Genomic DNA, 27,427 nt, shown 5'->3' with positions numbered 1-27,427 from the left:
ATCCTCAATTATTCCATTAAGTTCTATCCAATATGATTACAATCAATAAACACGATTTCACCAAGTTATATACCATTTTCAAAGGACATGACTATCCCGTTATATAATCCAGTGACCATGCCTTTACAAACACTAGTACAAAGGGAGGTAACCTCAACGCACTAACTTTCTCACGCGGTGGCTATAAATAGCTACTTACTCTGATTCTCGTTATTTGTATCACACGTTCAATCTAAAGATGTAAACATGAATACTAGTAATATAAGAGCTATTCTCCTATCAACAGTTAACTTATATACAAGATCAATCATTCCGAACCAACCGATACTTGGCTCATCATCAACAATATGGCTACCACATGGAATAGTGATGCTGAACGACCCAACACATAAACTTGGCTTTCGCACAAACAAGAGTGAATAGATATTATAGACACTTGGCGATTTTGTGCTAAACACCTTTATAATCATAATGAACCATATGTTTAAACAATGTCATGGCAAATATCAACTTACCTGCAGGGGAAAGACAGAGACTCTTGAGTTTTTCATAAACGCTCGATTTATTCCATAGAACTGCACCACGCATGCGTTAACCCGCAGCGTCAGCAACTTTGGCGCCAAAGTCCGCTTAGTCATTACGGAGTTATTTCCCTTACCTTGTCACAAGATATGTAAAAAATAAAGGCCCCCTCCGATTTCCAGTTCTAATCTTACCTCATAAATCGTAGAAACTCCACTCTTATCACTTACCGTAAAATTCCCTGGTAACAAAAACGCACACCAAGATCCCGACTATACAAGGGAGTGACTTTCAATCCATGCCTAGATTGGTTACGTTGAAAATGACACATTGTGCAATTAGCGCAATTGCTGATGACACATTTTCAACACGGACATCGTTAACGTATTTAGATCTGTCGTACAACAACATTATCAAAATTAATGACCAAACATTTGTGGGATTAACTAATTTGACTTCTCTACAAATCAGCGGGAATCCATATTGTGAGATAAGTGAAAAGGCTTTTGATAGTCTTTCAAATCTACAGGGACTCTATATTGCAGACATGGATTTGGAACGCCTTCTTCCAGAAATGTTCGCAAGTATGAAAAATCTTCGAGTTTTGGATATCCATGGAAACAAAATATGGAAAATTGAATTCGATTTTCGGTTTATATTCCCAAGCCTGCAACACTTCGATGTTTCAAATAACCTTTTGGAGGGATTACCAAAAATATATAAGGACTCATTTGCTACTATTTCAACGTTAAAACTGTCTGGCAACCCTTTGCAGTGTAATTGTGAATTACGATGGTTAAAAAGCGATCCGAAAAAGGTCTTCGATCCTGAATATGCTAGCAAAGCATTAGTCTGCGCTGGTCCAGAGCGAGTCAAATATGCTCCTATTTTGCGACTTCCGGATATAGAGTTTAAATGCGTTTCACCACAGATTGTAAATTGTGCAACTGAAACATATATTATGATGCAAACTACCTCAGCCAAGATGTCGTGTGAATTGGCGGGAGATCCGTATCCGGATGTTACCTGGATCAGATTTGATGGCAAACATGTGCAATTTACTTATGAAAATACGTCAAATTACTATGTTTCCAGAAAAGGAATCTTAGAAATTTTCAACGTCTCACAGGCGGATGAAGGTACGTGGAATTTAAGTGTTAACAATATAGTTGGACAGAAAAGTCATCAGCTCAAAGTTATAGTTATTCCTAAAACAATAACAACAACAACATTGACGACGGCGGCGGCGACTAAAACGACATCCACAACTTCGACACCATTTACTACAATAGCAAATCTGACAACATTGACTACATTGTCAACAACGACAACTATTGCGACACGTGCAACTTCACGAGAAACCCGGATGAAGACATCATCAAATACAACGACCACGACCATAACAACAAGAGCTCCAAAACTTGGTTTGGTATGTGGTATTATTGGAGGAATAATAATGACTGTTGTTTTCTCTGTTACGGTATACTGTGTTAAGTGGAAGAACAGTACCGTGAGTGTGGTCAACAGCTGGCACCAGTCTTCTTAGTTGGTTTTCATGGTGACCATATGGACATTAATTGAGAATGTTGCACCGTATTGTTGGCTTCGATTCCTTCTAGGACTCGCTATCGGTGTTATACAAGAACAAATAATAACGAACAGCGATACAATCCAAATGCCATTATGCGATGTATATAAAACATTTAACTTTATCTGTGTTTTGTGGAAAGTTGGAGAATTTATAACTTTTAAGATAGTGACACTATATCCAACATGATGTCAAATTATTTTTATAAACCATTGTTGGTTGTTACAAGCGTTTCGATAACGTTAGGAATGACGTTCGCCATGTGCAGTCTCGTTCATCCAGACTCTTGTTGGCTTCGTTTGTTACACCAGACAGAGAATGAATGCGTAGTTTCAAGCGTCCGGTTAAAAGAGACCATCGCCATGTGATAATTGTTGCGCCGTGTAAAACTTTTGTAGTAATATATTCCCAGTGATTTGATGAAAGCGAAATAAACGGAATCCACATAGCAAATATTTGATTTTATAGTAAATTATTTTGCTGTTAATAATAATTTAGTTATTGTAATGATCAAAGTTAAGTCATAGCGCATAAACTATCATGCAGAACAAAATATTTTTCTCTTGTTTTCTTTCAGATTTATTTGCACGAACGAAAGTAAAAGAAATAATTGGGCGATATCAAAATGGAAATATGGGGTACTGGTAAAACTTGTAGACCATCGACGTACACCTTCAATAATTTCATGCGAGGTTCCGTTAACTGAATGCCACTTTTGTAAACTTGTTGTCATTGTGATTCGTCAGTCGTCGTGCGCTGAGCGCCATCCGCCGTCCGTAAGACTAAAAGCTTACCACTCTTTTACTCCAATGCGGATATCTGCCAAATTTACTGTGAAGTATCATTGGGCGAAGATAATCATATTTTTTTATAAATGAACCTGGTCCGACCCCCATGGGTAGAGGGGTGGAACCCCAAATTTGGAATTTTGCTATAACTTTGTTTTAAAATCCTTCTCCGTCTTAACCCTTGAGTGGATTATACCGGAATTTGTTGTGAAACATCATTTGGGAAGGGTAGTCAAATTTTGTATAAATGAGCCTGGTTCGACCTCCAGTGGCTTTGCTATGAATTACTTTAAGTTCACGTGTCGTCCTTTGTAAAATAAATTTCATCGGTTAAGGCCGATAAGGCCCATGGGCCTATTGTCTTGTAGTTCAAGAGTTTGATTTTGAAAGTTTAGGGTTTGGTTTGATTTATTACGTTTAAGGTCCTATCAACAGCCAGGATTATTTAAGGACGGCCTTTCACGTGTGGAGTGTACTTGTGTTACAGTGCGTATTTGTCTAGATCTTTTGAGAGACTGTGTATTTTAAGAGAATGTGGTATGCAATTGTTTCTCCTTATAATAGTGGGACCTTTTATAGTACGATCTCACTGAATCGTGCCGATCAAGCACGAGGATAATGATGGATGAGGATACTTGTACCAACAAATAAATGACAAATCCCAAATTCATTATTAATTAATTTTTATTGATATCCAATACCAATTTTGTATACGTTTGGATTTCCACATTCGTTAGTGTTTGAGGTTCAATTTAAACATCACAACTTTAAAGTGACAAACTTTAGTTATTATGTGAATCCAATGCACCAAAATAATCTTAATGATATTATATGAAATGAGAAGTGACAGAGGTATGTACAAGACACGATAGGGTAATTACAAGTATTTTGATACAGACTGCATTATATATAAAGGTCGTAGTCTTTCTACTCTCTGTTAGATTTCATATCTATTAAGGACAAAAATTAAACAAAGACACATTAAATTGGTAATATGGTAGGTTATACACATATTCCTCAGAATGTGCTATAATGTGAAGGAAAACGTTACATAATCTACCAGCAACCAAATCAAGGGTAACCACGATCTCAGATAAAAATCACAATACATGTAAAATTGAAAATAAAAAATTATTTTAATATTCCATAATTTTACAGCAGCAGATGTGGGCTACTAAGCTTCAGTAATACAACTGTAATTTACAACATTAATAGTGTAAACGTTATGGAAAAATAAATATCTGTATCGTAAAACAGTGAGTTACATATCATACAGGAGTTCATATATTGGCACGTGTGTGGAAGCACTGTAATTTTCAGTAATAAACAGATACATATGGAATGTTTCTTCGTCGCCAAATAGTTAAAAGATTTTTCCGTTCTTCTATCACCAGCAATAAACAATTTAAATTTGTGAATTATATAACATATTTGGTCACTTTTTTGGTCAATGTTATTTCTCAAGTAAATCCAGCTTCTACTCCGAAATATTCGGACGTTCATTCGTCTATTGTTCCCATGCCAAAATTAGACCTATTCTTAAAGATGCTACACCGCTGACGAAAAATATTTTTCCCTATCAAAACCAGAAGCAGACGAATTGATATTTAAATAAGAGGCCCATGGGCTTTAAACGGTCACATGAGTTCGGATAAAGAAAGAAACAAAGGCATATAAACACTATATATTGGCCCATCAGGCCCTTGAAGTCAGTCCGGGGTCGGCCAAAACCAATATGGATATGTTAATATGCTATCTGAGGCTAATAATTCTAACCCAGTTTGAATCATTTCTTATGAAAAGTAAACAAATAATGTTAAACTTCATAAATGTGTTTTTCCCTATACAAACTAGTAAACTTGGCTTCCTCCCCAGCGGGAAACGTTAGACTCAAGGGTCTTATAATTCACAATTAGGTGACCTAAAAGGCAACAAAAGTTACTTGCTTTACACGATTACCATCATTGAAAAGTTTGAGCTTCCTGTTTTAATTTTTTTTCAAATAAAAAAAATTAAATTGCGTTGGAAAAAATCCATGGCACTTATGCCCTATATGAAATTCAGTACTGATTGTGCCTGCACAAAAAGCAAAATAAATTATTTTATATGTATATTTGTGTTAATTACACACACGTATATTTATATATATTCTCACGATTAAACATCAATTATTGTTAAAATGATGGGTATTGTTTATCTTCTGTCGGCGGTAGAGCATCTTTTAATAACTAAATTTAATTAAACAAGACGCAACACGCAAATATATTAAAATAATTTTACAAAGTACATATGTGCGAAATGTTACAAAGTACGAATGGTGTCAGTCACCGTTTATCAGGCTAAGAATATGAATTGGATTCTTTTTCTCACAACATGGATCATGATGTCACGCGGTTCATCCGGACAATATCCAACAGGATGCGCGTGTCCAAAATCTGAAGTGGTCAGTTGTGGTCCGGGATTCTCATCCTTTCCGTCACTTCTAACTTATGATGTCGAAATTTTCAAAATATCTGGGAATTACAAAACGCACAACAAGATCCCGACTATACAAGGGAGTGACTTTCAATCCATGCCTAGATTGGTTACGTTGAAAATGACACATTGTGCAATTAGCGCAATTGCTGATGACACATTTTCAACACGGACATCGTTAACGTATTTAGATCTGTCGTACAACAACATTATCAAAATTAATGACCAAACATTTGTGGGATTAACTAATTTGACTTCTCTACAAATCAGCCGGAATCCATATTGTGAGATAAGTGAAAAGGCTTTTGATAGTCTTTCATATCTACAGGGACTCTATATTGCAAACATGGATTTGGAACGCCTTCTTCCAGAAATGTTCGCAAGTATGAAAAATCTTCGAGTTTTGGATATTCATGGAAACAAAATATGGAAAATTGAATTCGATTTTCGGTTTATATTCCCAAGCCTGCAACACTTCGATGCTTCAAATAACCTTTTGGAGGGATTACCAAAAATCTATAAGGACTCATTTGCTACTATTTCAACGTTAAAACTGTCTGGCAACCCTTTGCAGTGTAACTGTGAATTACGATGGTTAAAAAACAATCCGAAAAAGGTCCTCGATCCTGAATATGCTAGCGAAGCATTATCTGCGCTGGTCCAGAGCGAGTCAAATATGCTCCTATTTTGCGACTTCCGGATATAGAGTTTAAAATGCGTTCCACCACAGATTGTAAAATGTGCAACTGAAACATATGTTATGATGCAAACCACCTCAGCCAAGATGTGTGAATTGGCGGGAGATCCGTATCCGGATGTTACCTGGATCAGATTTGATGGCAAACATGTGCAATTTACTTATGAAAATACGTCAAATTACTATGTTTCCAGAAAAGAAATCTTAGAAAATTTCAACGTCTCACAGGCGGATGAAGGTACGAATTTAAGTGTTAACAATATAGTTGGACAGAAAAGTCATCAGCTCAAAGTTATAGTTATTCCTAAAACAATTACAACAACAATGACGACGGCGGCGGCGACTAAAACGACATCCACAACTTTGACACCATTTACTATAACAGCAAATCTGACAACATTGACTACATTGTCAACAACGACAACTATAGCGACACCTGCAACTTCACGAGAAACCCGGATGAAGACATCATGAAATACAACGACCCCGACCATAACAACAAGAGCTCCAAAACTTGGTTTGGTATGTGGTATTATTGGAGGAATAATAATGACTGTTGTTTTCTCTGTTACGGTATACTTAGTCCGCTAAACCTGCCTATATTATTAGGCTTTTTTATTTTTTTTTTTTTTTGGCCTAAAATTTTTTTTTAAAAAGCCTAATAATATAGGCAGGTTTAGCGGACTACGGTATACTGTGTTAAATGGAAGAACAGTACCGTGAGTGTGGTCAACAGCTGGCACCAGTCTTCTTAGTTGGTTTTCATGGTGACCATATGGACGTTAATTGAGAATGTTGCACCATATTGTTGGCTTCGATTCCTTCTAGGACTCGCTATCTGTGTTATACAAGAACAAATAATAACGAACGGCGATACAATCCAAATGCCATGATGCGAAGTATATAAAACATTTAACTTTATCTGTGTTTTGTGGAAAGTTGGAGAATTTATAACTTTTAACATAGTGACACTATATCCAACATGATGTCAAATTATTTTTATAAACCATTGTTGGTTGTTACAAGCGTTTCGATAACGTTAGGAATGACGTTCGCCATGTTGCAGTCTCGTTCATCCAGACTCTTGTTGGCTTCGTTTGTTACACCAGACAGAGAATGAATGCGTAGTTTCAAGCGTCCGGTTAAAAGAGACCATCGCCATGTGATAATTGTTGCGCCGTGTAAAACTTTTGTAGTAATATATTCCCAGTGATTTGATGAAAGCGAAATAAACGGAATCCACATAGCAAATATTTGATTTTATAGTAAATTATTTTGCTGTTAATAATAATTTAGTTATTGTAATGATCAAAGTTAAGTCATAGCGCATAAACTATCATGCAGAACAAAATATTTTTCTCTTGTTTTCTTTCAGATTTATTTGCACGAACGAAAGTAAAAGAAATAATTGGGGGATATCAAAATGGAAATCTAGGGTACTGGTAAAACTTGTAGACCATCGACGTGCACCTTCAATAATTTCATGCGAGGTTCCGTTAACTGAATGTTACTTTTGTGAAACTTGTTGTCATTGTGATTCGTCAGTCGTCGTGCGCTGTGCGCCATCCGCCGTCCGTAAGACTAAAAACTTACCGCTCTTTTACTCCAATGCGGATCTCTGCCAAATTTACTGTGAAGTATCATTGGGCGAAGATAATCATATTTTATATAAATGAACCTGGTCCGACCCCATGGGTAGAGGGGTGGAACCCCAAATTTGGAATTTTGCTATAACTTTGTTTTAAAATCCTTCTCCGTCTTAACCCTTGAGTGGATTATACCGGAATTTGTTGTGAAACATCATTTGGGAAGGGTAGTCAAATTTTGTATAAATGAGCCTGGTTCGACCTCCAGTGGCTTTGCTATGAATTACCTTAAGTTCACGTTTCGTCCTTTGTAAAATAAATTTCATCGGTTAAGGCCGATAAGGCCCATGGGCCTATTGTCTTGTAGTTCAAGAGTTTGATTTTGAAAGTTTAGGGTTTGGTTTGATTTATTACGTTTAAGGTCCTATCAACAGCCAGGATTATTTAAGGACGGTCTTTCACGTGTGGAGTGTACTTTTGTTACAGTGCGTATTTGTCTAGATCTTTTGAGAGACTGTGTATTTTAAGAGAATGTGGTATACAATTGTGTCTCCTTATAATAGTGGGACCTTTTATAGTACGATCTCACTGGATCGTGCCGATCAAGCACGAGGATAATGATGGATGAGGATACTTGTACCAACAAATAAATGACAAATCCCAAATTCATTATTAATTAATTTTTATTGATATCCAATACCAATTTTGTATACGTATGGATTTCCACATTCGTTAGTGTTTGAGGTTCAATTTAAACATCACAACTTTAAAGTGACAAACTTTAGTTATTATGTGAATCCAATGCACCAAAATAATCTTAATGATATTATATGAAATGAGAAGTGACAGAGGTATGTACAAGACACGATAGGGTAATTACAAGTATTTTGATACAGACTGCATTATATATAAAGGTCGTAGTCTTTCTACTCTCTGTTAGATTTCATATCTATTACTTTAAGGACAAAAATTAAACAAAGACACATTAAATTGGTAATATGGCAGGTTATACACATATTCCTCAGAATGTGCTATAATGTGAAGGAAAACGTTACATAATCTACCAGCAACCAAATCAAGGGTAACCACGATCTCAGATAAAAATCACAATACATGTAAAATTGAAAATAAAAAATTATTTTAATATTCCATAATTTTACAGCAGCAGATGTGGGCTACTAAGCTTCAGTAATACAACTGTAATTTACAACATTAATAGTGTAAACGTTATGAAAAAATAAATATCTGTATCGTAAAACAGTGATTTACATATCATACAGGAGTTCATATATTGGCACGTGTGTGGAAGCACTGTAATTTTCAGTAATAAACAGATACATATGGAATGTTTCTTCGTCGCCAAATAGTTAAAAGATTTTTCCGTTCTTCTATCACCAGCAATCAACAATTTAAATTTGTGAGTTATATAACACATTTGGTCACTTTTTTGGTCAATGTTATTTCTCAAGTAAATCCAGCTTCTACTCTGAAATATTCGGACGTTCATTCGTCTATTGTTCCCATGCCAAAATTAGACCTATTCTTAAAGATGCTACACCGCTGACGGAAAATATTTTTCCCTATCAAAACCAGAAGCAGACGAATTGATATTTAAATAAGAGGCCCATGGGCTTTAACGGTCACATGAGTTCGGATAAAGAAAGAAACAAAGGCATATAAACACTATATATTGGCCCATCAGGCCCTTGAAGTCAGTCCGGGGTCGGCCAAAACCAATATGGATATGTTAATATGCTATCTGAGGCTAATAATTCTAACCCAGTTTGAATCATTTCTTATGAAAGGTAAACAAATAATGTTAAACTTCATAAATGTGTTTTCCCTATACAAACTAGTAAACTTGGCTTCCTCCCCAGCGGGAAACGTTAGACTCAAGGGTCTTATAATTCACAATTAGGTGACCTAAAAAGGCAACAAAAGTTACTTGCTTTACACGATTACCATCATTGAAAAGTTTGAGCTTCTTGTTTTAATTTTTTTTTAAATAAAAAAAAATTAAATTGCGTTGGAAAAAATCCATGGCACTTATGCTCTATATGAAATTCAGTACTGATTGTGCCTGCACAAAAAGCAAAATAAATTATTTTATATGTATTTTTGTGTTAATTACACACACATATATTTATATATATTCTCACGATTAAACATCAATTATTGTTAAAATGATGGGTATTGTTTATCTTCTGTCGGCGGTAGAGCATCTTTTAATAACTAAATTTAATTAAACAAGACGCATCACGCAAATATATTAAAATAATTTTACAAAGTACATATGTTGTAACAATGTGATTACTTATAGATATATAATTTATATGTAACATTGCATAATTGTCACTTAAATTAACGAAACATCTTCAATATTAAATCTAAGACATCTTCATTAATTCAAAATTTACATAATCAGGGCCCGGTACAATAAAACTGTTCTCTGACAGATTTTTTTACTCAAGTTTATGGTTTAACATAGACTTGAGTAAAAAAAATCTGTGAAAGTTTTTATGGTGCCGGGCCCTGAAGTTCCTGGGTTAGTTGTACTATTTCTGGTAAAAATCTGATCTTGTTTAATACCTTGAATACATCATGCACCAAAGTCTCATAAAATAGGAAATTATTAATCTCTTTTAAATATCCAAATCGCATCTATGATTACCAAAAAAAATAAATATCCAATGTCAAATAATATGATCTGAAAATTATGGGAAATGTGGGAAAACCGAAATAAAAGCAATTCAAATGAACATGTCATACTGCACTACATATACGTTCAAAACATATGGGCTTATTGTGTAAATAAATGAAGGATAAATCATTATTATGCCATTTCAACCTTTAATCGATTGTATTACGATTCAAATAGCGTTACACTCAAATTGTTCTTTTGTGTTCATATGTATATATACACATTATTATGCATGTATATAAATAGTTTAGGAACATAACTGAGTAAAATAATTTAAGAAAGCAAACGAAAATAATGAAACTGAAAATAAATTACCTAGATCAGTCATAACTTGAGCAAATCACAAATGAACATATGCATTATCAGAAATGTTGCATATAAATCTGTAAACTTTTTTAATTAATTAAATTATAATTAAAAAATCTGCATTTTAAAATCCAACACATACCCTGCAAACCTATCTAGATGTATGTCTTACTATCTGATGACGGCTTGACTTTATATAGTACAATATAACGGATATAACGAACCATCAGGGAATTATTTCGTTATAGACCTGTTTCTTTATACGGATAGTACAAACAACTTACAAGAACCTTGATGGAAAATGAAAATTACTATAACCATGAATTCGTTGTTAGGGTGTTCGTTATAAACGTGTTTTATTGTACTAGTATATGAGATCTAAAGATACTTCATGTCTTTCTACAACATTTTCAAGGTTTTATTTCCTCAATTTATCTCAAAGATAATACATTGTACAAATTGCAGTTTCGTCAATATATAGTAAAACCTGCCTTAGCGACCACTTCTATATAAAGACCATCTGCTTCATACGACCACTTTTTTTAGGGTTCGAAGTGACTAATTTCAAAACAAGTCAACCTGTGTATAAAGACCACCTGGCTATAAATACCATTTTCCTGTGTCCCCTGGGTTGTCTTTATAGACATATTTCTTTGTATACTTGATGAAATAAATTACCATTAATGGGTGAAACTATACATCATTTTGTAAAAATATTTCAACCCTTAGTTTTGTAAGTATATCTGAAAACAAGAGGCCCAGAGGGCCTGTATCGCTCACCTGGTTTGTAATGCCAAGTAATGTTCTGAGTACAAGTTCTTTGTTTATTTTCTGAAGGAATTTGAATATTAACCTCTAATTCCCCTATTGGGCCCCACTTTTTCTGCTCCAAGGGGTCAAAGCCAAAATTTATACGACGATTCTGTTAACCCCAAGGATGTTTCTGCCCAAATTTGGGTGGTACAATCCATGCAGAACTCTAGGACAAGTAGCGATTTTTAGGATTTACCTCTATTTCCCTTATCGGGCCCCGCCCCTCCTGCCCCCCGGGGGTCAAAGCCAAAATTGATACAAGTTCTGTTCCCATTCCCCAAGGATGTTTCTGGCCAAATTTGGTTACAATCCATGCAGAACTCTAGGACAAATAGCGATTTATAGGATTTACTTCCTTTTCCCCTATTGGACCCCGCCCCTCCTGGCCCCAGAGGGTCAGAGCCAAAATTTATACAAATTCTGTTCCCCTTCCCCCAAGGATGTTTCTGGCCAAATTTGGTTACAATCCATGCAGAACTCTATGACTAGTAGTGATTTAAAGGATTTACCTCTATTTCCCCTATTGGGCCCCGCCCCTCCTGCCCCCGGGGGACCAGAGCCAAAATTTATACAAGTTCTGTTCCCCTTCCCCAAAGGATGTTTGTGGCCAAATTTGGTTACATTCCATTCAGAGCTCTATGACAAGTAGCGATTTAAAGGATTTACCTCTATTACCCCTATTGGGCCCCGCCCCTCCTGCCCCCGGGGGGTCAGAGTTTGGTTTGTTTTATTTTTACGTCCTATTAACAGCCAGGGTCATGTAAGGACGTGCCAGTTTGTTGGTGGAGGAAAGCCGGAATACCCGGAGAAAAACCACCAACCAGCGGTCAGTACCTGGCAACTGCCCCACATGGGATTCGAACCCGCATCCCAGAGGTGGAGGGCTTGTGGTAATATGTCGGGACATCTTAACCACTCGGCCACCGCGGCCCCTGCCAAAATTTATACAAGTTCTGTTCCCCTTCCCCCAAGGATGTTTCTGGCCAAATTTGGTTACAATCCATCCAGAACTCTATGACTAGTAGCGATTTAAAGGAAATGTTGACGGACGGACGACGGACGCCGCGCCATGACATAAGCTCACCGGCCCTTCGGGCCACACATCTAAAAATCATCATCAACATCATCATCATTAGTATATTCATCATTTCATTATCATGTAAATTAAAAGTTAAGATAATGTCACCTTGTAATCATTCATCATCCTCGTAATAATTAAACATACCGTTAAACTTTCATATAAAAATAACATATTTTCTTCACATTTGTGTATCCTCACAACAATCTTTTTCAGGGACATTAATCGATTTTTGATGTCAACAATAACTAAATATGATTCATGAAAACACTCAACCTCGGAAATAATTATGAAATTGATCGGGTACAATTAAAATTTGCTAAAATATGATGAATAAATAGTTTGAAATTTATGACACTAGATCGGAATTTGAGATCAATAAAATATGGCTTTCTATATGAAGCGAAGCTGTCATATCATTTTCGTCTATTATGGAGCAATTTATTACTACTTTTATTTAGATTTAAACTACGATATGAAGAAAACACAATACTAATCGCCAACGTAATATATAAATGATAATTTATCATTTACGAATTTATATCACCATTATAGTATCTGATTTCATACTTTATCATCGTATGTTTTAAATTGAGTTGCAATACAATGTACATATTATAGTAATAAGCTCTAATAATTTTCATCTTTCTATTTCTTATATTTTGGTTTGTTTAGTTTTACGTCCTATTAACAGCCAGGGTCATGTAAGGACGTGCCAGGTTTGTTGGTGGAGGAAAGCCGGAGTACCCGGAGAAAAACCACCGACCAGTGGTCAGTACCTGGCAACTGCCCCACATGGGATTCAAACCCGCATCCCAGAGGTGGAGGGCTTGTGGTAATATGTCGGGACATCTTAACCACTCGGCCACCGCGGCCCCATATTTCTTATATCATTGAGCACTTATTTAGTAAAGTTATATTATAAAATTATAAAACATTCTTTGTATAATGTTAAAAATAAAATGTAATAAACTATCTACGTTATAGACATAATGATGTTATAGTGTAACTCCTTTATACAATATCTCAACAAACCACAAATCTAACCTTGCACTTCAAGTGTGGTAGGAGGTAATAAAATATCTAAGCCATTCTAAAAAATAATCACAGATATGAAAGATATCATAAGACTTCATAAACCATAGGCACATATTGCATTGATCAATAACTGAACTATTTTGTGATGATGAATAATACATATCAAAACCAGAAAATCTTATGTCCATATCTCTATAAGAAGCATATTCCTGAGTTAATTATCTCTCTGTATAGATATGTAGCATGTGATTACTTGGTCTCCATATTAGTTTTTGCAGCAGCTTTCAGCATTTGTGAACAGTGAAGATAATTGAATGAATATCTTTATATAATCGTCTAGTACATAACGAAGACGCTTAAAATGAGAAATATAATAATCTTCATTCAATGTACTTCCATTACTATCTACTTTATACCAAGCTATGTAAAATATGAAATAGACATGTATATATATATCATATGTGTTAATTAAATTATCCATATATTTTACCATACGAAACATGTCGTTTTTCGGTATTTTGCTGCAGTAGTAATGGTTTTAGTATGGAAAAATTATCTGTCTATAATATAGTAAATTCATATATTTAGAAATAAATGGACATATTATCATCTCTAAAGCAACAAGGCCAATAACACAATAACGCTGGATGGACAATACAAATCTCCTGCACCAAGACCAACTACCAACATACTTTCTTATATAATATCACCTCTTTATCACATACGTGTGGTTTTCCAGAAGAAAATATGCAAATAACCGGAGTATTCGTATAGGCGGAGATGACATTTTGCACCTCCGTTTGACCCCACACATAGATCAATGTGAATAGGCAAATAGATGTCGTTTCGTTTACTTGATAAATACGTTAATTATTTACACTTAAAACGAACAACAAGTAATTATTTTCGAAGTTGTAAATCGATTTTAATAGTTTAATAACAAAAAATATTCCAATATTAGATACTTGTTTACGTTAAGATCGACACGTGAATATTTGAGAAACAGCTAAACGATCGATATCAAATGCAATTAGATTCTACTAAACAGGATTGGATTTGTGTCTACATTTCTGAACCTAAATAATAACAAATTTACGTACATTTGCCTGGCAAAATGAACTTACGATCGTGATTAAACTTCAAAGTGCCGATCACCTAGTAGTGTTGTTTTTACACATGTAAGCTTAGGCCTATATGAATTCGAAAATGGCGGCAGGTGATGAAGCCATGCGTTCACTCGACCTAAATGTGTTTTGAGAATTCTCCCTGTATTGTTGATCTATACGGCGAATAGCTTGATAACATTTCAGAAATTAATGCATATTCATGATCAAGTAGCAATGAAACAACGTAGCAATTATCTTTTGTATCCTAAGCTTACATAATGTACGAAACTTGCGGTAGTCATTGCACGCCGACTTTGCATGCTTTTATACGCACATGTCTGTCGTAGTCAACAAGACTCTGGTTGAACGAGACTACTCATGAATGGCGATTGTTGTAAGGAAGCATGGTTTCTCCAACCGATCGCGAACTAAGGTACGTTACGTTAATAAACATGTTTGAAAGTGCAAGTGCTTTAATTAGATGTTTGAGTCAGTGAATATACTAAAGTTATGATCAACCGCTGCTGATGTAAATCGTAACAGCGTCGAATACCTTTGCAGATTCATGCATAAAATAACAAGCCATACGATAACGTTAATCTGTTACCAGGATGATTTCTAGTAAAAGCGAAGTATCTTGAAACATATATCGGCGAATTTCGCTAAAAATATATTGCAAAATTGAAAAATATTCGATTTTATTTTTAGAATTTCCCAAATATTTTATTCAAATAACCGGAGGTCATGTAAAAGTCTATGCAAATACACAGAGTTGAAAAACAAAGATAAAGAAGGAAAAAATCGGGACCGCAGAATTTTATGCAAATAACCGAAATATTCGAATAACCGTTATTCGATTATGTGGAGTCCTCTGTATCACCTCTTTATCACATACGTGTGGTTTCTAAGACTTCCTTGGAAAAAGAAAAATGTCTTTTGTTAACATATGAGAAAATGCTGCTGCAGACTTGTAACCGTCTTGTGTCTCCTTATTAATCGCCACATTACCAATAATTCCAGTGAGCACCTATAAAAACAAAGATATTTCAAATAATAAATACCTATGTATTGGTTGTTTAATTAACCTCACCTCTCCTTTCTGCACTTCAATACTAGTATAAATAGACCTAAGTTAACTTGCTTAATCTAGGAACCGGTATTCCGTTTTGCATATTACAGAGTTATCTGCCCATGCAAGTAGGTATTAGAGAATATGACGTATTTAAGTTGCGCTCACAAAATAATGATGTCACAATGGATACCTACACGACAGGGAGCTAACTCTGTTATATGCAAAGACGGAATTATTGTAAACAAACATATTTTTTTATTATTAAATTTCTCTGGGTGATTAAGGTTCATGAAAACAAAATTGCCGGGAAACTGTTTCTAACATACACATAATAGAACCATATGCGTTTCAAATTATGAAATCAAATCGTCTTGAAAAATTCGAAATTATGTCGCTGTGACAAGAAGTTGATTTTCATTACTTTCAACTTGAAAAATACCATACAGTCGGTAATATTAGCAGGAAGTACTTATTCACGATTTGGTGAGACTTTGGTGTGGTCGCGAAAATTTAATATCTCCATGACATAATAAATGATGCATTAATTGATACTTTTAGACAGATAACGAAATTCTGGTTTGATATGAATTAAAATCTGATGTATGTCAAAACTGCATACTTTTAGATCTTGGAAAATAATTGGCCTTACAGTAAAGACATTTAGAAGGAGTGTATCAAGGCAATTCTATGCAACTATAATCATATTAACCGGTATTCAGCTTTTTCATTAGCAATCATAACTATTATAATAGCTATAACTTGTGGGTATAATAACAATAAATACCTGTAATAAATCCTGACCAGGATTCTTCTTCCACTCTGTCAAGCTCTTACACAATTCTATAGTAAGCCATCCACCAGTATATTCTTTTCTGTATGCCTCTTTTCCTGGAAATCATTATTATCAATAAAACGTTCCATCAACAATATTAATTTCATGAAATTCTAAACAACAAGACATAGTGTCCTAATATATTACCATCTCCCGATTATCCAGGCTATTAATATGCTGTCAAACAAAACAAGAGATCCCAGAGGGATCTTGGCGCCCACCAAAGAATGATCTATATCTGATAAAAGAAAGATGGATCTTTTCTCTACTTTTTAAACTTATTTAAACATGCTACATATAAAATTTGAGACAGATCGATTCAGTACCTTTTGAGAAATAGCGGTAACAAACTTTAACTATCAAAATCCAAGATGACTCCTTGGTGGCCATCTTGTTGATCAATCGGTCCCAAATCACAATATGCACAACTAGGGCCCTAGGGGAACCTACATGTGAAATTTGAGAAAGATCCATTCAGTACTATCTGAGAAATAGCCATAAAAAACTTTGAATATAAAAATCCAAGATGGCTGCCTGGCAGCAATTTTGTTGACCGATCAGTCCCAAAATGCAATATGCACAACTAGGTCCCTAGGGGAACCTACATATGAAATTTGAGACAGATCCCTTCAGTACTATCTGAGAAATAGCCATAACAAACTTTAACTATCAAAATCCAAGATGGCCACCTGGCGGCCATCTTGTTCACTGATTGGTCCAAAAATGCAATATGCAAAACAAGGGCCCTAGGGGAACCTACATATTAAATTTGAGAAAGATCCCTTCAGCACTTTTTGAGAAATAGGGATATCAAACCTTAACTATCAAAATCCAAGATGGCCGCCTGGCGGCCATCTTGTTTTTCCGATCAGCCTCAAAATCTGTATGGCACAACTTGGGACCAAGGTAACTTCCATGTGAAGTTTGAACAAAATCCCTTCAGTAGTTCTCAAGAAATATCGATAACAAACTTCAACTGCCAAAATCAAAGATGGCTGCCTGGCGGCCATCTTGTTTTTCCGATCAGCTTAAAAATCTGTGTGGCACAAATAGGGACCAAGGGTAACCTCCATGTGAAGTTTGAACAAAATCCCTTCAGTAGTTCTCAAGAAATATCGATAACAAACTTCAACTGCCAAAATCAAAGATGGCTGCCTGGCGGCCATCTTGTTTTTCCGATCAGCCTCAAAATCTGTATGGCACAACTAGGGACCAAGGGTAACCTCCATGTGAAGTTTGAACAAAATCCCTTCAGTAGTTCTCAAGAAATATTGATAACAAACTTCAACTGCCAAAATCAAAGATGGCTGCCTGGCGGCCATCTTGTTTTTCCGATCAGCCTCAAAATCTGTATAGCACAAATATGGACCAAGGGGACCCTCCATGTGAAGTTTGAACAAAATCCCTGCAGCAGTTTTTAAGAAATAGTGATAACAAGCATTGTTTACGGACGGACGCCGGACGATGGACCACGGACGCAGGGCGATTTGAATAGCCCACCATCTGATGATGGTGGGCTAAAAATTACACCAAATATTTGTAAGAGTATCATTTTTAAGAGTATTTAAAATGAACAACTTTCGAACATTTTTTTTTTAAATTTGGCTATATTTTGATAATCAACATTCAAACTCATTAAAATGTATCATAACAAATGACATAAACAGTATACTTACCCTGTGCAGATGCAAACATAACTAAGCTGTCTTCAATACAAGTTATAGCTGGGACTTCGTCTATATCTAGAGCAATAGATGTATCAACTCGACCAAGTTGTGGTTTTGTTGCTTTCCGGATTTCAGCTTTATGTATTGACTGTCCATGACTCCCTTTTGATTGAGCTTTGTCCTCTGGATATTTCACTTCAGATGTTTCTGAGTGTGGTTTGGCCTCTGCAGACATACGTTCCATTGAGTTGGGAGCATCAATAGGTAGATTTGTTTGGGGTCCACTTTGATCTGGTGGCTTTGCTGGGGGTCCACTCTGACCTGGCGGCTTAGGCTGTAATGTCATAAAATAGACATGTAAAATCAAGCTTTATTGACATCCTCATTAAATATCATACTAGCATCTATCAAAATATCCATAATAATGACAAAGTATACAGTCATTGTCACAGATACATGAACATACACTCTTCATTGTGTGCATGCACCATTTATAAGTATTAGCCAGCCTCCAATCATGTTCAGACAAGGGCAGGATTTAATTCAGTACACTTAAGAATTTTTTCTTCCACTTAAGCAATTATCCGAAATTTCACGTGTATTAAGAGTCTCTCAAAATGTGGTTGGTGATAAATAAAGTATCTACAATTATTAATATCCTAGGTATTTCATAATTGATTATGAGTAGCAATAAACTATACTTCAGACGTATTTCATCATATAATGGACAGTAGAATCAAACCAAAATTAATTTCTGGAAATCCCCTTGTGGGCACAAGATTTCATAAAGAGGTGAATGTTTCGGAGCCTGCTGATTGGTTATTCAGGGTCCATTAGTTTCAAATGTTTAATGTGTGGGTTGGGCAATACATGTAGATGTAAAATATGTAAAGAAATTTTAAAATTCTGTCAAGTGTGTTTCTGACTGGGGAAGGTAATCAATATTGGAATTTCATGAATATTTTAATCAATTTTTGGTGCGGAATTCAACATAAGATGGCACCCCCACATAAAAGTTTAGCAAGATGGTAGATCTTAATTTCTTTTTATTCACAGGTATGCGAGATGCCATTCTTCAAAATTAGTGACAGGTGACCAGACTTGAAAACTCCATTTAACCTGCATGGACAGTGGCAAACGTTAACATATCGCATATAGGGAAATCATTTGGTTCTGAGGTCTCTCTAAGGGAAATAAAATTAAAAAAAAAAAAAAAAGTTCCTCAGAGTGTGCATATTCTTGCAACAGCTCTCATTTTCCTTATAATATGAAGAGTTTATGTATTTTACATTAAAATGATATTTCAACTGTTCCATTAGTTTGTATAGTAGTTTTTTCAACATAGATTCATTATGCATGTAATAAAATTTCAGTCTACATGTGTACTTGTACATTTGTATTAAATTTCACATTATACTTTGCCACCATTTTGATTTTTAATAGTTTAAGACATCAATTTCATTATCATATCGCAGAAAAAAAGATTTCAGTTTGATGCATTTATTACAATTTTTGGTTTGAATCTGGATAACTGAATAAAAAATATTTGGTGTATTCATAAATCATATCTGATAAGAAGACTCATTGTGAACACTAAGTTTGTCTCTCAGAAAAATGTTAATGTTAGTGGTAAAATCACTAAGCCACAGTAATAGTAAATAAATCACTAAAATCTTATCTACAGAGGTAAAATAAATCAGTCATATTTATAGTGGTATAATAAAGCAGTGATATTTGAAGTGGTAAAATAAATCTGTCATATTTATAGTGGTTATATTAATCAGTCATATTTGAAGTGGTAACATAAATCTGTCATATTTATAGTGGTAAAATAAAGCAGTCATATTTGAAGTGGTAACATAAATCAGTCATATTTATAGTGGTTATATTAATCAGTCATATTTGAAGTGGTAACATTAATCAGTCATATTTATAGTGGTTATAGTAATCAGTCATATTTGAAGTGGTAACATTAATCAGTCATATTTATAGTGGTTATATTAATCAGTCATATTTGAAGTGGTAAAATAAATCTGTCATATTTATAGTGGTAAAATAAAGCAGTGATATTTGAAGTGGTAAAATAAATCTGTCATATTTATAGTGGTAAAATAAAGCAGTGATATTTGAAGTGGTAAAATAAATCTGTCATATTTATAGTGGTAAAATAATGCAGTGATATTTGAAGTGGTAAAATAAATTGGTCATATTTATAGTGGTAAAATAAAGCAGTGATATTTGAAGTGGTAAATAAAATTGGTCATATTTATAGCGGTAAAATAAAGCAGTCATATTTATAGTGGTAAAATAAAGCAGTCATGTTTAAAGTGGTAAAATAAAGCAGTGATATTTGAAGTGGTAAATTAAATCTGTCATATTTATAGTGGTAAAATAAAGCAGTTGTATTTACAGTGGTAAAAAATCACAAAGCCATATTTCTTCTGACCCAGAGATGGTGGAAATTTGTAGGTCATCTAAGTCACATAGTTTATCCATTCAGTGACACAAATGATTGATTTATTCAACATTCAGCAAATAACTATCATTTTTATTGTGAAGACAAATATAAATTGACTTAATAGATCATGACCATAAAAGGTAAATATACTGTAGTAGAGTGAAAATAAGACCAAAACACAATACAGTGATATCTGATCAAGTTGTGCATGTAAAAATGAGAAAAACTTATTTACCTTACTCCTCGGTTTAGCATCAGACAGGCTTTTATTTCCTTGAACATCATCGCCTTCATTTGATTTCATTGGATTACCTTTTTTAACAGAAATTTATAAAACTTAAATCCAGTTTTCTTTTGTTGTTTGTAGAAGTGATTTAGAAACGATTTTCCCTTATTGGGCCCACCCCTTCATTTATGAAAAAATCTTACCCTTTCAACAAAGATCTTACTGGCCAAATTTGGCTACAATATATTACAATCTTTATGACCAGAGACCAATAGGACCTATTTTGCTCACCAGCTTAATTTTTGTGTGACCCCTATGGTTTCCTAGGGGCCTCACTTTTATCCACAACCTTTAGGAATAATAGGGGGATAATTGGCAATATGGCCAAATTAACCCCTTTTGAACTGGCCCCTTAGGCTCCTGAGGTCAACCAAGTCATTGCACAAATTTGAATTCCAAATGGATTAGCATGCTTAATACAAAATATGAGCAATATATTAATAACTTTCAGAGAAGTCTTTTTATAGTAAAATGACAAATTTACCCATTTTGACCTCGCCCCTCAGGCCCCCTAGGGATTAGCAAAACCATTTACACAATTCTGAATCTCCATCCCATAAACATGCTACCAGCCAAATTTGGTCAAATTCAAACATTTGCTTTTCAAAAAGTTTTGTTGAGAATTTTTGACGATTGACAAACACCGGACACCTCCATATGGCATAAGTTATCTTGATGACAACGTGAGTTAATTAACTATTTTTAATTAAGCAATTTAAAGGAATTTCTTCATTTGTCCCATACTGTGTTATATCTGTGTTACCAATTCCATTGTATGAAGTATGGACAAATTCTGTTCATATGTGCTCCAGTTATTGCCCAGAAACTTTTTCTCTTTAGTCGCAGTGACCTTTGTAGTTGACCTTTTGACCATATATAAATTTAATCCCAGGCTGTGTCACCTCCAATGCTAGCTATCATCCCATGATAATGAATTTTGAACAAATTCTGTTGATTTGTTCTCAAGTTATCGTTTTGAAACTAACTTTTGTGAAACAATCTTTTTTAGTAACAGCGACCTTTGTAGTTGCTTGACCTTTTGACCTCAAATTTAATTCCATACCGTATTGTCTCATACGCTACCATGTTATGAAGTTTGATAACAAGAGGCCCATGGGCCTTAACGGTCACCTGAGTTTGAATATATAATGAAACAAATTAAAAACATATAAACACTATATGCTTGGCCTTGAAGTTAGTTAGTGATTTATAAATTTGACTTTTTAGTCTATGAAGAGTATTTGCTTCCATCAAACCTGTGAACTTAGAAGAATTTTTTGAAATTTTGATCATTTTAACCCTATTTGGTCCTGCCCCTCTGGTCCCCCAGAGACTGAGGACTGATATGGATGTTAAAACGCTATATCTCAGGCTAATAATTTTTATCAAGTTTGACTCATTTCCTATGAAAATTGAGCAAATAATGTTCATAAATATGTTTTTCTTATATAAAATTAAGAAAACTTGATCCCTCCCCAGGGGGTAACGTGAGACCCCAGGGTCATATAATTCACAATTTTTTATAAAACACCTTAAGACCTTTCCATCTATAATTATTTGATTCTACCATTTTTAGAATTTTAGAAGATTTTGAAGTTTTAGCCTATTTGACCCTTTTTAGCCCCACCCCTCTGTCCCCAGGGGGTCGGCCAGGACCAATATGGATATGATATTAAAATACTATCTCAGGCTATTAATTCTAACCAAGTTTGACTCATTTCCTATGAAAATTGACAAAAAATGCTCATAAATGTGTTTTTCCTATATAAACTATAGTAAACTTGACCCTCTCCCCAAGGGGTAATGGGAGACCCCAGGGTCATATAATTCACAATTTTTATAAAATACTTTAAGACTTTTTCATCTATAAAGTGTATTTGATTCTACCATTTCCAGAATTTGAGAAGAAGATTTTTGAAGTTTCAGATTATTTGACACCTTTTTTGACCCCGCCCCTAAGGGCCCTGGGGGTCAGACATAGAAAATTTGTTAATAGGATTTAATGGCCATCTCATACTGATAATTCTGATAACATTTGACTCATTTCCTATTACAAATGACCAAATAATGCTCAAAAATGTGTTTTCCCTAAATAAACTATAGTTAACTTAGCCCCCTCCCCAGGGGGTAACTAGAGACCCCAGGGTCATATAATTCACAATTTTTGTAAAGGACCTAAGACCTTTCTATCTATGAAGAGTATTAGATTCTACCAAATCTGTGAGTAGAGAAGAAGACTTTTGAAATTTTACTCAATTTTACCCCTTTTGGCCCCTCCCACAGCCCCCTGGGGGTTGGGACCATATGATTCACAATTTTGATTGGCCTTATGGCTTAGAAGGTTTGTGCAAAATTTCATTGAAATTGTTTAGGCAGTTTTGGAGAAGAAGTCAAAAATGTGAATTGTTTACAGACATATCATATGTCAATATGCGTTATTATAACGTACGACGACGGACAAAAGGTGATTAGAATAGGTCACTTGAAACTTCGTCTCAGGTGACCTAAAAATCCATCAATTTGTTCTCAAATAATCATCTGGAAACCAAATCCAGGTAGACTGTCGGAGGGACTTTAGTGCTTGTCCCAGTCTGTCTGTCTGACAGACTGGGACAAGCACTAAATTCCCTCTGAGTTCACTTCATCGGCAGAGGACTAATAAACTTACATTCAACTAATATCGGTGTTCCTTTATCCACAATGTCTTCCTTTTCAGCTCTTACTCCAGATCGGCAAGCCTGTTATTAACAGAGGATGTCAGAAGGATATTCACGGATGTACAGTGTACATAAAAACTGACAGAGAGCGACAATAACATTTTGAGTGATTGTCTTCAGATAGTTGAATGCAGCCAATGATACGTGGGATATACTCTACACAATCAGTTGAGTTCACTTCATTATATTCATGCAGTCAAACTTGTCTATAAGACCACTGACTGGACAAAGAGTAATAGAATCATTCAATATCACAACCCATTGATGTTTCTATATGTTTTTATTTTTGCAAGCTATGGCGAATAAAAGTGACGTCCTTAAATCTTGCCGTCAGGTAATAATTTACTGCTTCTCAATGAATGTCAATAAAAAGCGCTCTAGGTCATATTACACTAGCGACATATACAAACATATTATACGGGTAAGATCACAGAATGTCATGCGGTTAATGTGATAAATCAACTTACCTGAATAAACAATAATTTTGGAATGCCTTTTAGTTCCCTTTTACTCTCAAATTTTGTCAAAAGATCGTCTGTGTACAAATGTTTGTCCTCCATTAAAATGCGATGCCGAAGCACATTTTTATCTTTTCTAATTTGGCTAATCTCTAGAACTTCCTCACCGTGGGAGCTTATCACGACAATTATGATTTCAGCTTTCTTCTCTACAGCATCGTTTAATACTATAACATGAGAATAAATACTATTAAAATAAAACATCTAAAAGTACACATTTTACATCACAATACTATGCACTTCCTTTTACTTGATGAGGATTGAATTTCACTATAAATGCGGTCAAGAGAATTCCTTAAACTTTAATACATGTACATATCCTTGCAAGTAATATGGAAATGATAACAAGTATGATAACCTATTTAATTTAATCAGGTGTATGTCTATGTTAACTGTTTTTAGATCATCAGATGGTGGGCTTTTTAAATCGCTTTTCGTTCGTTAACATTTCTTGTTACCGCTATTTCTCAGAAAGGACTGAAGGGATCTTTCTCAAATTTCATATGTACATGTAGCTTCCCGTGGGGCCCTAGTTGTGCATATTGGATCTTAGAACCAATCGGTCAACAAGATGGCAGCTTTGATTTCAATAGTTAAAATTTGTTTCCGCTATTTATCAGAAAGCAATAAAGGGATCTGTCTCAAATTTCATGTACTGGTTCCCCTAGGTCCCTAGTTATGCATACTGCATTTTGGGACCAATTGGTCAACAAAATGGCTGACAGGACATGCATCATCTTTGTTTTTGTCAATTGAAGTTTGTTACCGCTATTTCTCAAAAAGTACTGAAGGGATCTGTCCGAAATTTCATGTGCTGGTTCCCCTAGAGGTCTAGTTGTGCATATTACATTTTCGGATCAATTGGTCAACAAGATACTGTAAACCAACTTTTATTCGCGGCAATTTAATTTCGCGAATTCCCTTTCAAAAGAAGTTCGCGGATCAGACAATCGTTCTACTTTCATTACTTTTCCTGACATAAAGTATTTATAAGGTGATACAGATCTATTTTTGTGAAACAGATTATAGCCGTTTACCTGCGTATGTATAAGATATCTCTTTCATAAGTGTTAATCCCTATACAAACACGCACAGTACAATATAATAGTACATACGATCACACACAAATAAACAATGGAATCCGCCAGTGTTGGCGACGATCAGTATGCCTTAAGTTGTCTTTGGGTAAACATGTTGGTATTAGTGTAGTTGAAACAAAACAACATATACTACATGTAACTAAAAAGGATACCATAATTGAAAACTCAAGACTTGAGATAAAAAAAATTCTGGAACCGAAGTGAGCTCTTGTCCCCTCACTGAAACGAAACGAATGCACCGATAATGATTTTGGCCTGATGTATCGGCCAACACAAACACCATCTCATGTGGACGGTAGCATTCTGGGATAATCAGGTTTAATTTTACTGAAGTTTGAATTGTTTATTTAGTTTGAATATAGATATTTTACTTCCGACTAACAGAGCATTTTTGAACTATACAGCCATACAAATGTATCGATAATAATTCAGAGATTTCCCCCCCCCCCACTCAGAGTTGAGAATATTAATTTTTTTAAGCATTTTCTTTTATTCTTTCTATTTTCATAAAAATACCGATTTATGCAATATATATACGTTCATAAGCATGCATACATGTAGACAAATATACATACATACATGCATGCATGCATGTATGTATGTATGTACATACATACATGCATGCATGTCTACATGTCTGCATGCTTATGAATGTAGTACATGCATGCATGCATCCATCCATCCATCCATCCATCCATCCATCCATCCATGCATGCATGCATGCATGCATGCATGCATGCATGGATGGATGGATGGATGGATGGATGGATGGATGGATGCATGCATGCATGCATGCATGCATGCATGCATGCATGCATACATACATACATACATACATACATACATACATACATACATACATACATACATACATACATACATACATACATACATACATACATACATACATACATACATACATACATACATGCATGCATGCATGCATGCATGCATACATACATACATACATCCATCCATGCATGCATGCATGCATACATCCATGCATCCATCCATGCATCCATCCATGCATGCATGGATGGATGGATGGATGGATGGATGCATGCATACATACATACATACATACATACATACATACATACATACATACATACATACATACATACATACATACATACATGCATGCATGCATGCATGCACGCATGCACATACATGCATGCATGCATGCATGCATGCATATACATACCATGCATGCATGCATGCATACATACATACATCCATGCATGCATACATCCATGCATGTATGCATACATACATACATTCATACATATGGATGCATGCATGCATGCATGCATGCATGCATGCATACATACATACATACATCCATGCATGCATACATACATACATACATACATACATACATACATACATCCATCCATGCATGCATGCATACATACATACATACATACATACATACATACATACATACATACATACATACATACATACATACATACATACATGCTGTAAATACACACTTAATTAAGTATACACATGCATATACATATCCATATACACACCCTTACACATATGCCATCACATATTGTACACATTTATTATCTACATCTAAATACTCTATTAACATGTACATGTATGTAACATTTGAGTAATTCAGAGAGATTGACTTTCGCGATTTTGAGTCGAGCGCGAATTTCGCGAAAGTAAATCGCATGCGAATAAAAGTTGGTTTATAGTCGCCGACATGTAGCCATCTTGGATTTTGATCATTGAAGTTTGTTATTTTTAGACATCTTAGAAAACGCGGAAAGGAATCTTTCTCAAATTTCATATGAAGTATTATGTAGCAAAAGCAGAGAAAAGATCCCTCTTTTCGTTTATCAGACGTAGATCATTCTTTGGTAGGCGCCAACATCCCTCTGGGATCTCTTGTTTATCTTTAAAGCGTATTTCATTATTTTTTCACTTCTAGAGTTAAGGTGTTGTTTATTTTTAAATAATTTTGAATGCTGCTGGTTTTTTGGACTGATAATCCTTACACATTTTTCAGACATATAAAGCACTTGTTTTTTTTTTAATTTGGCAAAGTCTGCTAATATATTT

At 34.9% G+C, this 27,427-nt stretch overlaps 3 protein-coding genes across 6 annotated transcripts in view; 2 read left to right on the top strand and 1 right to left on the bottom strand.

The window, feature by feature from the left end:
• Positions 1 to 820: 820 nt before the first annotated feature.
• LOC138326832 (leucine-rich repeat and fibronectin type III domain-containing protein 1-like protein) lies at positions 821 to 2,650 on the top strand. The gene has a single exon (XM_069272833.1). The coding sequence runs from the start codon at positions 821 to 823 to the stop codon at positions 2,066 to 2,068; it is 1,248 nt and encodes a 415-aa protein (XP_069128934.1). The 3' UTR covers positions 2,069 to 2,650.
• Positions 2,651 to 5,470: 2,820 nt separating this feature from the next.
• Positions 5,471 to 6,544, top strand: LOC138327054 (leucine-rich repeat and fibronectin type III domain-containing protein 1-like protein). The gene is given in 3 exon segments (XM_069273044.1): positions 5,471 to 6,020; positions 6,023 to 6,084; positions 6,086 to 6,544. Coding segments are annotated over 3 exon segments (1,071 nt in total).
• Positions 6,545 to 8,320: 1,776 nt separating this feature from the next.
• Positions 8,321 to 27,427, bottom strand: part of LOC138327718 (uncharacterized) — a 44,416-nt gene continuing 25,309 nt past the window's right edge. For all 4 annotated transcript variants that reach the window (XM_069274033.1, XM_069274035.1, XM_069274034.1 and 1 more), the window contains 7 exons: positions 24,198 to 24,415; positions 23,682 to 23,751; positions 20,963 to 21,039; positions 18,279 to 18,603; positions 16,555 to 16,658; positions 15,579 to 15,725; positions 8,321 to 14,302 (listed from right to left, as the gene is read on the bottom strand). In XM_069274033.1, the coding sequence (XP_069130134.1) occupies positions 15,603 to 15,725; positions 16,555 to 16,658; positions 18,279 to 18,603; positions 20,963 to 21,039; positions 23,682 to 23,751; positions 24,198 to 24,415 (917 nt within the window). In that variant the 3' untranslated portion in view covers positions 8,321 to 14,302; positions 15,579 to 15,602. The remainder of the gene's footprint in view (positions 14,303 to 15,578; positions 15,726 to 16,554; positions 16,659 to 18,278; positions 18,604 to 20,962; positions 21,040 to 23,681; positions 23,752 to 24,197; positions 24,416 to 27,427) is intronic.

This window comes from Argopecten irradians, chromosome 7, assembly GCF_041381155.1.
Source record: "Argopecten irradians isolate NY chromosome 7, Ai_NY, whole genome shotgun sequence".
Lineage (NCBI taxonomy): Eukaryota > Metazoa > Mollusca > Bivalvia > Pectinida > Pectinidae > Argopecten > Argopecten irradians.
The sequence above is the reverse complement of the archived record's forward strand: the minus strand, read 5'-3'. Positions and strand labels throughout refer to the sequence as shown.

Excerpts from the sequence above, each read along its gene's own strand:
- LOC138326832 (XM_069272833.1), top strand. The coding sequence starts at position 821 with ATGCCTAGATTGGTTACGTTGAAAATGACACATTGTGCAATTAGCGCA.